Genomic DNA, 17478 nt, shown 5'->3' on the forward strand with positions numbered 1-17478 from the left:
AACATTGTGTGGCCATTTGGTAAAGAAGAATCATACATACCATTATTAAGTAAGAGATGCTCTCATTAGAGAAAAAAATAACACTTAGTAAAATTTCAAAAAAAAAAAAAAAATCATAGCAAGTTAGAAGTCCCTTCCATAAAAAACACTATGGTGCTATCTAATAATGAGTGTTAGTGCAATATGAATGATTTCCTAATGAGTAGTTTCACCGCCATAGTCTCTCCTTATTTAACTAAGGGATAATTACTTTTATTTTTAGGTAAAGGACTAGAAAAGTCAAAACAAACCATTCCATAGAATTGCACATAAATATGAAATTGGCCTTCCAATTTTTTTAGTTTGTTTGCCAAGCCACTCATTCGCATCATCACATAGGAGAACTGAACATACTAGTCCTTGAGCACCTTCACAAAAAAGATATAGTGTAATAAGTTGACTATGCACAATAGTTTGTGCATTCACAAAAAAAGAAATGAAAGATATCACACACTCCACATAATTTAACTGTATTTGTATGGGGACAAGACCATAGGAGTTGAGGATTTATGTGAACTCACAACATGATGGGAGTTGTAACCCCAACTTGTACTGATTGCAACGGATGTAGATTTCATCCTTATAGGAGGTGCTGAGGTTCTTGTCTTGAACAAAAACATGAACTTGCAGTATTATCTTTGTGAAGTATTTTCCCAATATATGGTTAACATATGTAGTCTTCACCCTTGATGTTTGCCAGTAATCAACATTCATGAAGGCAAAAATACATTTGTGAAGAGCGGTCATTGAGATTCTCAACATATTAATTGAAGAGGGCGACAAATGAGAGCTCACAATATAGGTCCGACCATGGGATACTTACATAGGATGAATAGGGCATGAACATCGAGATGCTGGTCACATATACTATTAATGCTCATATTTCACCTATATTTACATCATTACCTCAAGATATGATAGATATTTTCTTACTTGCCCTTATCACTAGCTACCACTTATTATATATATTAAACTTAATGAAAGGTTGCATGCTATACATCTCATTGGAAATTTCATCTCAAAAGGAGATCACCATGAATATCACATCCAACTCATCATGTCCTCAAATACTATGAGCACATCACTTATGAGGCAAGTAATAAACTTTCCACTCAAAGGTAAGTTACTAACTTGTCATATCATCAAACAAAACATTTAAGTCTTCTTCTTGCCCACACTATAACATTCAAAGCAAAAACAAAGTACACACCACAATAATAAAAGTGATGATTATAATACATTAAGTAAATATAGGTGTACTCTCTCTGACATTAACATTTTATTTAATTAAATTATCACATAATAATATACATACATAAGAAAATAGAAGTGGGAAGAACTTACATGGAACCATAAAAAAATATTTTATATAACATCAGAAGTTGCCTCATGTGGAAATAACTTTAACTCTAGCTAATACTTCAAAAAGAACCACTCGCTTTTAATGATTGGATTTGTCCACAAGAAGCTGCGAGTCACTGTTATCTCACTTTCCAATGATGAGACATCCTTCTAAATCTAGGCATCCACTTCTATGACATCGCCTTTCTGGGAACTACTTCCTCTCTTACCAGTGATACCCTATAGATTGAGGGCTTTCTCCATAGTAATGAGTCACTCCAATCATGCCTCCAACATGATTTAACAGTGAGAATGCTGTGCCTAAGGAGCCGAATAACAATGAGAAGTGTGGTATTGTAGGCTCCACATCCTCCTTGTTTTTTTGGGGGTCTCCTAAATAGTAGGTGCCTCCTCCTACTTCTTAATAATCTCCTTAATAATTTAACCCTCATCGATGACTCATCCCCTATTACAATCATGGTGGCAGAAGCACTCATTGTATGAGGAGGCACTACTATAATCAATAATGAAGGATCAACTATACAAAAGTCCTTATAAAAATTAAAAGAACTTCAAGATGTCTATTATGAAGTATCATCATCATAATATACAATATATACATCCATTTTGTTTATGCCAATGTAATGAATTCACTCAGTGGATGACTAAGTAACTATGAAATCTCTTAAGTGAAAGAAGTTATACTTTTAAACATTGAGGCACATTTGGGTGTAATGGTTGAAATTTTATTTAAAAAACTCCACAGTTAAGTGTGCTCATCCTAAAACAATTCTGGGATGGGTGACCTACTGGAAGTTACACTAACATTAGTCCTTCTTGGTTGACCCATCAGAGAACTCACCTTCGTTAGCTCGCCCATGAACACTCATCATAAGGAATTAGCCTCGAGACTGAGGAGCTAGATAAAAAACTAGTTGTAATTCCCAACTTCTATATGAGCATGACACTTGTGCTGGTGGTTTGTATTAGGTATAATCATTTACTATTATACTTTTTATCTTTGTGGTATAGCCTTTCCTATAACCTTCAGATTCCTACAAATAAATTATAAATAAGACTATTTTGAATTTTTTATTACATTCTGAAGGCACTCTTTGAGTTAGAGATAAAATATCCCCCAAATCTTCTTCTTGTTTTTTCCATACTCATCAAAGGTATTTGGGTTCTTATTTTTTGAGTTTGCATTCTAGTAAGATCAGATATAACCCATGGACAAATTTGGATAAAAAAAGTGTTACAAAAAAGTTTTTTTAAATATACAATATTTACGAGAATTTTTTTAATGATTTGGCTATAATATCTCATGGTAAGATAAACATTTTTATGTCATATTATTTATTTTGTCTACTCAACTAATAATGATCAATCAAATTTTAAAATTTAAAATTTTATTTTAAAAATGCCATGCAATTAAAAAGTTATTTTAAATGTAAACCATTTGTGAGATTTCTTTTGTAATGAACTGATTAATGCTATTGAAGTTAACAACCTATCTTTTTTGTGAGATCATTGGTTAAAATACAAATCTATCTTTAACTTGGAAGGCAGCTTGTATAGCTTGTCTCTCATTTAGGCTTGATGATATATATATATATGGAACGTTAAGAGCTTCGAACGCGAGCTCGCCGGAGGAAGTTATTCACATCTACCAACCGAGCGACGTGCACGAGCCCAAGTTTAAATAATTTCACTCTCCCTTTACTCTCATGTTTCTCCATCTTGGTGGAAATAAGTTTGGCATAAAAAGTACTCTATACATTTTGTAATGTATGATTGGCTTGTTTTGACGGAGGAATTATTCTGTGCGGTCATCGAATGACGTCTAGAGACGAATGAGAAAACGTAATATCGTTATTTTATGTGTACCGCTCAATACTAGGTGACATGATACGTTATGATTCGCCTCTGTACTATTCGATGACTACACAAAACAATTTGTCACTTTGATGGATGGGCTTAAAACAACTAATATCTTGTTTCGGATAAACATTCTTGTTCTCTTTGCGATGTTTATTCTGACTACTCGACATATGGCGACCATGTCTGCCAGCATGTTGTGCTCCTGTCGCGATTTAGGACTTCTCCAAGCTATGCCAGTGTCGGGCGTCAATGGCGTTCCGTTAACCTTAACGGCCGTCATGACCCTCGACTCTCCAGGCGCACATGCAAATGTTTTATTATGCGATTTATTTTGAAAGTTGTTAGTGATCCTATTCTCTTATATCTCTACTGCCCCCTTCCTGTCTCTTGGGCCCAGCGCTGCCTCTGCGAGGGAAGATTCGATGTCGGTAAGATTTGATCTTGATTTCAATTTTGTTTGATTCATCTGTATGAGTTCTTCTCGAGTTTTGTTTGATCCAAGCAATGATTGTCTATGTATCTAGGGTTTTGAGTTTGTGATTGGTATGTTTGCGTTTTTAGATCAATTTGTGGAGCTTTAGCTTCTGTATTCGCTGATTTGAAGACAAAACTTTGGTTTTTATCTCTCTTCTTATCTACTAGGTATCCTAACTAGATGTTCGATCCTGGTCAAGTAATGATATTTTGTTTGAGGTTGAATTCATTTATTTACAGTTTGTGTATGGCCTTTTCCTATGCTCGATGTTCTTTTTGTTACCCGTGTTACTAGATTTAGGTAGGGCAAGGCGATGTTTGCTAAGAATGTATTGATTCCAGTCAATTATGAACTTTAATCACTGCAGCATTAAGTGATGAGTTCCTAGCTGATGATTGGAAATTTAATTCCGTGAGCTCTGGGAAGAGCTGAACAGAGGTAGATTATTACTTGGCTAGTGGTTCTTCTCGTGTGATGGGCAGAACAAAACGGCATTCAATTAGAAGCTGATTAATAATCATTGAAGACCTGATGACTTGTGATTTTGGAGCGCACAAAATTATATTAGTATCTATAAATCTAGGAGTAATGGCATGTGTTATGTTCAGCTCCAACAAGCAGATCGACAAATGATTATTTAAACAATCGTTCCCAATGACGTCCCTGAAATATAAGTGATCTAATTTAATATCTTAAATCTGTAGTTTTTTTAATGCAGTATATATTATCTCATGGCATTGTTATTTTTCCTAAGGGGCTGTTTGGCAACGGCATTTATGCCGGATTTGAGCAGCATTTACATTAAATTCCGCAAAATAGGATTTACGCCGCCATTCAAACTTATAGCGAAATAAATCCGCTGTTTGGTCCTTTTTGCAATGGATTTACTAAATCCTACAGTGCGGTGGATTTAACATTTCAATGCGTGTGGGAGAGTGGGAGAGAGAATAGAGGAGTTGGCTTTGAGCATCAAGTGTTTTGCAGCACCTTAAAATTTGATTATATTACCAAGTAGCTCCACAAGATTTAACATGATTTAACATTTATATTGCCAAACAGTTTTTAGGATTTAAATTTAGCATGATTTATTAAATCCAGATTTACAGGATTTACTAAATCATATTCAAGTTAAATCCTACTTGTTGCCAAACAGCCCCTAAGACTTGTAGACTTTTTTAGCTATCCTTCTTCTCTTATACCTTTGAAGGTGCTTTTTGGTCCTTTTCAACTTTTTTGTTAGATTTATCCTTATTCTTGGTTTACGTATATTTTCTATTTTTAGAAATAGATAGCTAATGTATTTTATATTCATATGAAAAATTTGGGTGGTATTTTGTTTGTATGATCCTATATATGAAGCTTTGATGTTTCCTTCAATCCTTTTGCAGATTTTTCTCATCATTTTTTACTTTAATTTGCATATTCCGATAGTTTCTTTCTTATAGTTTCAAAGATTATTTATGTTGAAGTGAGTACATTTTTTGTATTATTTTAGTTTATAGAACATCACTACATGCATTTATAAAATATTTTAAGACAAATTTTACTTCCATTAATTGGGATATCAGAACGCCCATCACTATTCATTTTGAGCCCTTGTAATAATGCTATGAAAGAAGTAAAAAGAGTCTGGTTGGGTGAACCATTTAAGGATTTATACCTATTTGATTGGAGCTTTAGTCAATCTTATGCTAGCTTAAACCCCTAAGCCCTACCAAATAGCCCAAATGGAATTTAAGTTATGATTTTCATGTCATAAGTCTTAAGTGGGAGGAAAAATAAATTCATTACTTTGAAGTATTAGATGCTTAGCTTATATTCTCCATCATGTGCCACCCTCTTCCATCAATATGTTCTCTACTTTCAATTCTTTTCCTCTCATCACATTTGCCCTTGATTCTCTAGTTATTATGCATCATTTCCCTATGCTTCTCCAATACTTACCCTAGTGTTAGCCATCTTTTACTCGTGATTATGCTAGCTGTGTTCCCACCCTCTTTTAGTCACTATTACCTACTTCAAGATGTTCAAATTTACGTGGCAAAATAATTTATTTAATATGAAGATGTTAATGAACATTTTTTGAAATTTTGTTCAAGTAAATTCAATATTTTTGACTTTGTTAATCATCATGAAGTTCTATTAAGAGTAAATCAACTCATGTTTATGCAATATTAGAACGCCATGTTCAGTGAAGAAAATAATCTTAAGCCAAAATATAATGAAACAATTTTATCATATTATCCTAGCATACAACTTTATCTTTTTTACTCACAAATTGACATAACTTTGCTTGATTCTTAAGACAAACATCAACAAACTTTGCTTATCTTGATTTAGCTACTTAAGCGCCAACCAAACAAGCCAAAAGATATATTATAACTCTTCTCTTCATTTACAAAATAAAAATGAAGGCTTGCGATGATAAAGCCTAAGAAGGTGATCACTGACACCAAACATGTTTGACAATGGACTAGACGAATCCATTGTCGTCTAGTCCGATAAGGGTATCTGGCTTTCACCTAGATGACCCGAGTTCAAATCCCGGCAATGGAATTCTCTATTTAGAAAATTCCCCCTTAAACTTTAGGAAAAATTCTATAAGATGGTGGTGAGAACTGCTATGCTTTATGGTGTAGAATGTTGACAATTAAAAGAGAAGCATAATATTAAGTTAAGTGTTGCAGAGATGAGGATGCTCAAGTGGATGAGTGGCTTTACTCTTAGAGATAGGTTATGAAATGAGCATATTCATGAAAAGGTTGGAGTAGCTCCAATGAAAGATTAGATTAGAGAGAGTTGCCTTAGATGATTTGGTCACATAAAGCGATAGCCTTTTGATGACCTGATTATGAGAGTAGATGTATTAGATTTGGCTTATGTTAAGAAAAGTAGAGGTAGACCTCAAAAGACTTGGTTAGAAAATATTAGAAATGACCTTTCTTTATTAGATTGAAATGAGAATTTGACTCTTAACATGACACAATGAAGAAAAAGAATTTATGTGACCAACCACACATAGTGGGATAAATGCTTGATGTTATTGTTGTTGATTGTTAAAGATTGTTGGAAACTAGTCAGTAACTCATTGGACTTTGACAATAGTCAATTAAAGCTCAAAGGGTGCCAGTTGAAGTTTTCTAGCAATCAATAATTGTTGATGATGATTGGTTGGTGTTTCCTAAGACTTGTAGTTAGTGAAATGCAAGACTGTTTGAGTGGTGGTCTTTTAATTTTTTTTTAAATAAAAATTAAGCTTATGTAACAGTTCTTAACCCGTCATGGCTGATCCCATTTGCACTATTTTGATATTATTTATGTTGTCTAATTAAGTCTATTAAAATTTTATGCTCACAGTCTCATCGGCTAACAAGTTTATTTCACAACCTTATTATTAAGCATGGTATCTTTAAATTTCAACTTGTATGAACTTTCATTATATGTATGTGGAGGCATAATGCAATGTTCGTTTTTTCCCATGACTTGGGAACACCTACATATGCATTTAATTCCTCACTCCTAATCCACCGTCATCATCAGAAATTGTAGTATTTGAAATAGGGGTGAAAAAAGCCATAGTTTAATTTGGAATCTAGCATCATTAACATTATAATGTAATTAGAACTACTCATTATACATGTAAATAAACTCACAAATATTGCAGTTTACTTCATCAAATTTAGAATTCTCACCATATATAGGGGTTTAAATTTTAAATTTCAACAACTAAGGGATCTATCCTCTAGGGGTGATATCAAGTAGGATTTGAATGAGTCATCCTCAACTTGAAATTCAGGAGTTCAGTTGTTGTGCAGGCATTTAAAAATGATTGATTCACATGCACACATTAAGTATACAACATCCTCACAATTACTTTTTGATGTGCGTGGAATTGGGTTGTGCAGGCGTGTGCATTAGATAGATGTGTGTGAAATATGCTTAGATTTTCTTTGATATAAAAGCCCACTAAAAAACGTAAGTGCACGTGTCGATTAAGTAATAAAAGTTATATGAGAGTTGATCTCAAGAGAAAATGTTATGCTACAATGCGAGTGTTCTAGTACTGTCTACTCTAGCTACAATGTTTATCAATCGAAAATTAGGTTTTGGATTTTGTCACTTTTGAAAATTTCAAGAGAAAAGATAAGATACTAGTTGATAAAATATTTTGGACTAATGATCGTGAAGTTCCCAAGCTTTCCTAAGTAGAGTCTTATAAGTTGGTTGTGAATAAGAGCATATACATCCTGATCTATATCGAGCTTTTAAGGAAGTGAAGGAATGTTTATTGCCCTCCTACAGTTACTATTTCTCCATAGACTCTAGAATACTAAACATTTTATATCTAGGTATGCAAGAGTTCCATTTCAATACTCCTATTTGTTCCGATATTCCTACATCGAGGCAATATATCAAACTATGTTTTAACTCTACATATGACCATTGTATAGATTAAATTAAAAACGAGCGATATTGAAAATATCCAATAATTAATTAAAGTACAAGAGTCTATATTACTAATAACAAATGGCTCACACTATTAGCCCAAAATTAGAGAATTAGTCGGCCTTGGAATTAAAATAGAACAACACAGATATCATTGATTGCATAAAAGAGAAAGTACAAGAGTCAAAGTGAAAATAAATATCATCCTAATAGTACAAGTTCACTCTCCATGATCTTTTCTTACTCCAAAAGTCTGTCTGATCACAATAAGATAGGCTAATGTTCTCCAAATGATCTATTTTTCTTTCCCTTGGTCTTCCTTAGATTTTATTCTAAGGTGTCATTTCACTTAAGCTCTCAGGACTCACTGAAATGACTCCTCCGAAAATGACAGAACCCCCCAAACAAAAAGATTGAAATTTTTTTATATTCAGTACATAAACAAACACACCGTGGCACTGAGAAAGTTGAGCGGTGCTTGAATATGTAATCCGGCACTGCGGCGTTGTGCAATTTGAAGCTCAAATTCCTGAGACTCCAACGTTGCGGTGATGATTTATGGCGTCGTGAACCGTTGTAGCGCCGACCTTGGCTTTGTCGGGGCGGTGAATTAATTTACATTTTTCCCGAGGCTCTAGCGTTGCGATGTCTTGATCTGATGCCGGGGTGTTGTGGACGCTGCGGCGCTGGTTCAACACTTGTGAATTTTTCTTCTTTCCTAAAACATTCTTGCACAACAATAACAAATAATATTATTTTAACTGATATTTAAGATAATAAAATACTATAAAATTTATTTAACACTTCTCTATATTGATACCTTCAAATATGAGATCAAGATTATTGATATTGATCTATAACATAAGAACAACTTGTTAATCTAATTTGACAACTTATGAAGATTTGATGGTTGATCGAACTTAATAAAAAATAAACTTGTATTGCCTCACAACAAAATTACTATATTTTATTTTTAGTAATCAATTCCAAAAAATTTCTAGATGTCTTTTAATAAATGTTAAAAAAAATTCATTTGATTTGACTAATCCTACACCATGAAATTTATGAATCATTTACCCCAACATGTAAATTGTCTATTAGGGTGCTATTCTCTTATGCTTGATGAATTATATTGAAATTTCATCAAATTTAGCATCCTATTATTTTTTATTATGTTTCAGGTGAATAGTTTTGATTTGCCAATCAAAGATTGTATGAAGTAAACATAAGGTAAAATAAAAGCGCATGGAAAAATATCTCTATGTTTTAACTTTTAAGGGATGATAATCTATACGAGGAAAATAACTGTAATAGTTGAAGGAAAATAACGGTAATAGTTGAAGGATCTAATGAAAATGGATCATGTTAAACCATCCCTACATCTACTGGTTTTTCCCTAAAAATGTCATCCATCTCATATTCTTCCAAGTCAACTTTACCTTCTACCCATTTATTCAACCACCACTAGGTCATACACATTAGTACTACACAATAGCTTGCGCTATAATGCATAGCATGGCATGGTGTACTTCCCATGCTATTTGCATGATAAGGCATAGGGATCAAAATAACGTGCGTTATTTATGCTGTAGACAGACGGTGCATAGCACACATCCTTTGTAGCATATGTTATTTTGATTTGTGTGATATATTATTTAAAATTAACAGTGTTTTTTTTTATTTTTATTAGAATTTTTTAGAATTAGATGGGGGCATTAAAGAATACTAGCAAAATCATTTTTGAGATTTTGTCTATGCATAAGGAAGCTAATGTTATGTGAAAAAAAATAGCTAGTGATATTAAGAATGTTGCAAAGGATATGTTTGGAGTATCTAATGAAAAAACTCTTAATAGTAAAACTTTTTTGTGGTGAAATCAAAATGTGCAAGAAAAGATAAAAAATAAGAACCTTTGTTATAAAAATTTGTTTAGATATAAAAACTTTGATAATTAGAAAAAGATATAAAGAGGTCCATAAGGAGTCTAAGAAAGTAATATGCAATGCAATGATTTTAACTTTCAATAATTTATATAATATATTAGATACTACGGAGGACGAAATATAAATGTATAAGGTAGCCAAACAAAGAGATAGGAGTAGTAAGGATTTAGTTCAAGTGAAGTGCATTAAGAATGAAGATCAAAAAGTGTTTTTATTAGAAGAAGATATTCAACAAAGGTGTATGAGATATTTTGCTAAGCTTTTCAATGAACATTGTGAGAATACAATTGATTTTAGTGACATTAGCACTTCACTTAAAAGCAAAGTTTTTTGTCCACAAGATCTATTCAATGAAAATAAAGTTTTAGTCCACATTAGCACTTATCACTTAGCACTTCACTTGAAAGCAATTGATTTTAGTCCACTAGATTTATTCAATGAAAATAAAGTTTTTCGTTTTATCAGTATATTAGTAAAATTGAAGTTAGAGAGGCTTTAAAGAAAATGAAGTGTAAAAAAATTGTTGGACTTGTGATATTCCAATAGAGATGTGGAAATGCTTAGGGGATGAAGGAATTTCTTTACTTACTAAACTTTTTAATATTATTTTTATAACTACAAAGATGTCAAATGAGTGGAGAATGGGTGTGTTGATTCTTATTTTTAAGAATAAAGGTGATGCACAAAATTGTGTGGATTATAGTGGAATGAAAGTTAATGTATCATGCTTTAAAATTATGCAAGAGAGTTATGGAGCATAGGTTAGGATGTGATACTAATGTTTCTCAAAATCAATTTGGATTCATGTCGAGTAGTTCTATAATGGAAGCCATACATTTATTAGAGGTTTGATGGGGAAGTATAGAGGGAATAAGTAGGTTCTTCATATGATATTTATTTATTTTGAGAAAGCATGGAATAAAGTTCCAAGAGAAGTGCTATGGCGAGTTCTAGAAAAGAAAGGGGCTAATAATGCTTATATTCAAGTCCTAAGGATATGTATGCATGAGCTATTACTTGTATTCAAACACAAGATGGTTTGACCAAGTATTAATCTATTTTAGTTGTATTACATTAAGGATTAGTCTTAAGCTTATATCCTTTGTTGTAGTCATGGTTGTTCTCACTAGACATTTGTAAGAGGTTGTACCCTGGTGTATGCTTTTTGCTGATGATATTCTTCTTGTTGTTAAGACTAAAGAGGGAGTTGAAGGTAAACTTGAATTATGGAGGTCATCCTTAGAGTTTAAAGGTTTTCATTTGAGATCTAAAATCGAATATATAAAGTGTAATTTTAGTAGTAATAGATCTAGTGGGGGATTGTGACATTGGGCGATCCACCCATTAATAAGAGTACATGTTTTAGATATATTGGGGTCTATTGTTCAGAGTGATTGTGAAATAAATTGGAATATTATTAATAGAATTCAAGTTGGATGGTTGAAGTGGAGGAATGCATCGGACTTGTTGCGTGATAGAAAAGTTCCCCTTAAACTTAAGGGAAAATTCTATAAGATGGTGGTGTGACCTGCAATGCTTTATGGTGCAAAATGTTGGCCATTAAAAGAGAAGCATATTATTAAGTTAAGCATTGTGAAGATAAGGATGCTTAGGTGGATGATTGGCTTTACTCTTAGAGACAGCATACGAAAAGAGCATATATGTGAAAAAGGTTATAGTAGCTCTAGTGGAAGATAAGATTAGAGAGAGTCGCCTTAGATGGTTTGGTCACATAAAACGGCGGCCTTCCGATAATCCGGTTAGGAGAGTAAATGCATTAGATTTAGCTTATGTTAAGAAAGATAGAGGTAGGCCTAAAAAGATTTGGTTAGAAAATGTAAGAAATGACTTTTCTTTATCAGATTTAAAGGAGAATTCAACTATTAACATAACACACTGGAGAGAAATGATTCATGTAGCTGACCCTACGTAGTGGGATAAAGGCTTGATGTTGTTAGCATTTTCTAGGCTTCATACGGACTTGAAACAGTCTTTGCTTTGACACAAGTATGTGAGACATTCTTTGCTTGTTGTAAGCCATGTGAGATGTCTCGATTTTGATGGATGGTGAGCGTTTTGATGTGTGACTCTAATGGCAACGGTGAGGTCTTTAATTAGTGAAGATGAAGGCTAGAGCTTTGATAGGTGATGAGAGAGCTTTGTCTATGATGGTGAAGGTGAAGTTGAGGACATTGACAAGCAATGAAAACAACTTTGGCACTAGATAGAAGTGTAGTTCTTGCTTTACTACATTTGAAGATTGAATTTTACATATTTCTGACTTATAGAGTTCTAATATTTACTTTTCCTTTTTTGATATTCTTCTTATGTAAAAAAAAGTTGCATTTGGATATTACCAAAGCTATGAAATGAGCGTAATAATTTCTTTGATCTATTCCAAGCTCTTGGTTTTTTATCTTGAGACTTGTTCAAATATTCAACTCTTTATATTGAGTTTACAAGTTCCAATTTCTAATTCTACAAGCCTAAGTTTTGTATATGGAATTAGATTTTTACCCTAATGTTTCTTTCAAATCTAACTTTTTTTAGGATTTTGTAACATAATTTTTTTCTAGCTTAATTCATTAGGTTTGTGGTAGTTTATTTTTTAATTTAGTAGTTTTCATAAATGTTCGTGTATATTTACTTGTATGTTATTGATAAATTTTTAATATTTTGCATTTTGTTTTGATTAGCATGTGCTATGCATTGTGCTCCATAGGACCTTTGTGCTATGGGTGTGTTATTTGTCATTGACAAATATGCACTAAGAGAATAAAAGAATAAGAGCTTCTAAACATAGATTAAGGAATCCATTTATACTAAAGGAAACAATTATTTATAAATATCTTTATAAGATTTCTATATAAAAATTGTCTACAAAAAAAATTATTGATTGCCCATAAATTAAATCTAAGGCTTACTAAAGAATATTATAAGGATTTTCTACCATTCCCAAGCATAAAAAGAAAAGAGCAGCTATATATATTACGCTATAAGAACCTTTTTATAGAGAGGCATTTTCCATAAGTAAATTCAGTGAATATTTGGTATTGAAAAATACAGCACCTATAAATGTATTGGATATGCTTGGACTAGAAAGTTATATAAATGTTTTTTACAAATTTAAGATGTTTATTTTGAAGCATTTTGACATTTTGTTGCTTGAAAGAAAACAAATCTCAAAATATAAGGAATAATGAAATTAAATAATTTAGTAGTTGTATAAACTTTATAGATGTTGATCTTGCATTTGGATGACATCAAATTGAGTGGACTATATTGTAATGGACAAAGGAGGCTGAATGAATTTAGATCACGATATATGCCTTTAATTAATTTATTTATTTTATGTTTTGGTTGATTATATTTTATATGAAAAGGTTGCCGTACTCTCGAAAAAAAATCAGTCAAATTGGTGTTTGTTGCAACTCCCATTTTATCAATCAAACTTATGCCTTACTCTTTATCTCCCTCTTCTATCTCTAAAAGAAATATGAGGTTAATACCTTATTTGAAGACAAACATCAAAATTCAACCTAGAAGTTGAAATCTGTAACAATTTATATTATGCATGGGAATTAGCAAAATATTAAAGTAGTATAGTAATTTGATGTAAATGTTAAGAACTTCTTGATTGCATAAACACATTTAATTTATAGCAAAATCTAAAGTTAAATGCATAAAATCTCAAGTTTCATAAAGCAAGCATAAGATAAATCATTAGTCATAATCTTCTCTTTCATTCACATAATATCTTTCTGCTTCAACTAGAAGTTCATGATCTTCAAAAACTTCTTCTTGTGAGTCAATTTCATCTTCTCTTTCTTGAACGTAGTAGAAGTGAATGTAGGTCAAAATGGATTAGTCCTCATTGTAGATGAACCTTTTCTTAGTTTAAGTTGCTAAATCTTTCAAATCATCTTCAATCAACTATTCTTGACGCCTCTTTATATTATTGCTAAGTTAGGTCTTCAGCAGCAAAACATTCCTCACTAGTATCTTCCATTTTTTCAATTTTCCAGTCACAATTTTCATCAATGCAATCCAATGTATTTGCAGCAATGCATCTCTCAAATTGATTTTTTTTTTTTTTGAAGTTTGGTTGTACTTGATAAAACATTTAAGTCATTTGAATGCTTTTGATCCAACTGGTTTCTCTTCTTTTTAAATATATAAAAAAGAAATTAAAAAAAATTATAAAATATGTGAATCATTTAGTGTATTTAAAATTAATAAATTATTAACTTGCTTAAAGACACTCTTGTTTCTCTCATTGCCAACAATGTTACAAGTTAAGCCTAAAATCTTAATTACCAATTCTTTGTAAAATTAGGGTTGATAGGCCATACATCTCCTTCCATTCCTTTGTATTAAAATTATAGTGTCTCATTAAAAATATATCTATATATATAAAGTTTAACACTATATGAAAGTAAAATTAAAAAATATACCTGGAGACTTCTTATCTGTTTTTAGTGGATGACAAGCTTCGTTAGTGAGTTTTAATTTATGACCATTCTTTCCTTTGGGTTTCCCACTAACCTACCAATAGTTACATATACCCCATTAATTATCCATCTGCCTATAATTTAGATTTATTCCTATCAAATTACTTTAGGTTATTATAATAGCTATCTTAATGAAATGATTGACCAAGTTTGGCACCTCCATTTTTCTTTAATGATATGAAAAACTTACTTGTACTTATTTAATTCTCATTCAAATGCACTGCTAATTGTATCATAAATATTGCAATGGGAGGCCTCTTGTCACAATCTACCAACCTCAATATCTTCATTGATGTGCTTGTGATCTTTAAAGCATAGGTCTCACCATTCCAAAATTGTCTTGAGAATATCTCCTTAGTTTTCTTTTGTTATATTCAACTCTAAATTTAGATTTGTTACAATCTTCAGAGATGTTAGAGTGCAATTCTTCTCAAACAAACATTTTTGTGCTTCTCGACGTCCTTCGTAGTTGCTTTCATTTCTCTTGGAAGTAGAGGAATTCTCCTCATGATAATACATGTCTAAGAGCCGATCCATATTACTTTTTTTTTTTTTTTTTTTTTATTTTTTTTTTTTTTTTTTATGTAGGAAATGATCCATAGAGCATTTCATCATAGGGACTTTAACCCAATGCTAGTTGCATTTCAATATTTTTTGTTTCAGAACTTGATTTCAATGATCTCTTTTCATAATTCATGAAAGTATGAATATCAGATTCTTTATTAGTCTCTATCAATCTCTCATTTTGCTCTATACATAAATTCTACTGAATATGGGATTCATCTTAATGAAAATTTCTGTATATAAATCATTCTCAAGCACTTTGGAATGAGAAATTGTAAAGCTGTACTCACACCAAGCTCCATCAAACAGCCTGTGATAGACCAACCGAATGAACAATTTGTTGATCTTGTATTGCACTGGCACATCGTCGGTTCTTTACAATGCCAAACTGTCCGTCATGATATCACACTTGCAGTCAACCAAGTTTGTCAACATATGTGTTGCCTCTTTAATATGCATTTTCAAGTGCTCAAACATCTCCTGATAAATCTCTAAGACTTCGTTTGAGACGTCTTTGTTACTGCTTCTTAAAAATTTTTATACTAAAAAGCTGCTTTAAGAGCAATAAGAAAGTCATTCCAAACAAAGCTTAAGTTGATGTTTTGAACATTTTTCCCCTTTGTCATATTCATTATATTCGGATTTAACCATTCAATTTGCTGTGTTAAAAAACTGATATTTTTTTCCCAACAGGACTCAGGCCAACCCTTACCCAAGTTTGGTGAATGGGATGTCAACGACCCTGCTTCTGCAGAGAGCTTCACTGTAATATTCAACAAAGCCAGGGATGAGCGCAAGACTGGAAGCAACATTCAAGGATCCAACTCTCCCTCCAAGGAAGTGTCTGATAAACATGGAACCACTCATGCCGCCGCCAAGTCTCACTCAGTGAGTTGCCCATTTCTTTTATGTTAATGCACGTCTAGCTCTTTTCTCCAAGCTCATTTAGGATTCGTTTGGGATGATTTTTTTAGTGTTGCTTAAAACAACTTTTTAGTATAAAAATTAAAATTTTTGTACTAGAAAGCTGTTTTAAGAAGCTATGAGAAAGCTGTCTCAAACGAAACCTTAGTTGCTAGAACATAGAATCCATATTTTAAAAAAAGTAAAATTTTGAGTCATTGTTTAGTTGAATATAGTTAAAAGCCAACATTAGAGAATACTAAAATTTATATATTTTTAGAACATATCTTCTATCCCCCATCAACCAAATGAGCTCATAACACATTCATTTGCCATATTCTACAACTACAACTACAACAAGCCTTTATCCAAAAAAATTTAAAAAAAAAAAACCTTTATTTCACTACGTAGGTTTTTTTTTCGTTATTCAACAAATTTTACACTGGTTGTCGACTACTTAACATAATCTTTTATTTTTCTTATCAAGGATTTGGGACCTGACAACGACATTGTTTAATTCTCTATATTTTAAATAGAATAAAATAAAATAAAAAACGGGACAATTCAAGTTACCTTTTTATTTTAATAAGAACTTGGGCTCATATATATAAAAATCTTCTTTACTGCAGAATAAATGGTGTTGCTGCCTAAAATCTACACCAGCAGAATCCTGAAGGTTCGAAGGCTTTGAGAAACAGATCAGGCTCTTAAAAGAATCTTCTTGAACCTTTTTTGTTGTATTCTAGTTAATGTTTGTCCAGTGGAAAGGGAGTTAAGCATAGTGATTTGTGAAGGATCAAATAAATTTTTTCATATGTATATTAATGGATACTGGAGGAAAGCACCAGAATTTCTCTTTATTCATGTTTGATCGTTTGTTTCATTTATTTAAATGATTGAATGTTCTTTGTTTATCCATGATATTTTCTCTGATGCTATTTGGGATGCTCGTGGTTGTTGCTTGTTCCATTTTTATTTAGGTTTCATTTTGGACGGCTTTTTATTGCTTCTTAAAGCAACTTTTAAGTACAAAAATTTTAACTTTTGTACTAAAAAGTTGCTTTAAGAAGCCAAACCCAAGCGGTCATCAAAAATTCAGCTCAACCATTTGAGGACTCACCTTCATTGACTTGCCCATGAATACCAACATAAGGAAACTAGATATAAGATTGTAGAGTTGAGCTGAAGAATAGTGATCACATGAAGTGCGTATTTGATTGAGACACTTATCCGTAGTAATATGTAACGAGCCTTATTTATAATTGCATTTTTTAGCTTTTTTGGCGTAGCATTTTTTGTAGTCCTCATACTCCTTTTAAATAATGGGTAAAGAGACACATTTTGAATTTTTTTATCACATCACACATGTCTTATT

General features: G+C 32.1%; 1 protein-coding gene across 1 annotated transcript; it reads left to right on the forward strand.

The window, feature by feature from the left end:
- The first annotated feature begins 3422 nt into the window (after positions 1–3422).
- On the forward strand, positions 3423–16986 carry LOC110100161 (protein NOI4-like). Its single transcript, XM_020827588.2, has 3 exons — positions 3423–3689; positions 15894–16088; positions 16733–16986. The coding sequence occupies exons 1-3, from the start codon at positions 3684–3686 to the stop codon at positions 16775–16777; spliced, it is 246 nt and encodes an 81-aa protein (XP_020683247.1). The 5' UTR covers positions 3423–3683; the 3' UTR covers positions 16778–16986.
- The last annotated feature ends 492 nt before the right edge of the window (positions 16987–17478 follow it).

The sequence above is a fragment of the Dendrobium catenatum genome, unplaced genomic scaffold (assembly GCF_001605985.2).
Source record: "Dendrobium catenatum unplaced genomic scaffold, ASM160598v2 fragScaff_scaffold_1183, whole genome shotgun sequence".
Taxonomy (NCBI): domain Eukaryota; kingdom Viridiplantae; phylum Streptophyta; class Magnoliopsida; order Asparagales; family Orchidaceae; genus Dendrobium; species Dendrobium catenatum.

Coding starts and splice junctions, on each gene's coding strand:
- LOC110100161 (XM_020827588.2), top strand. Junction 16,089..16,732: donor CCGCCGCCAAGTCTCACTCA/GTGAGTTGCCCA, acceptor TCTTTACTGCAG/AATAAATGGTGTTGCTGCCT.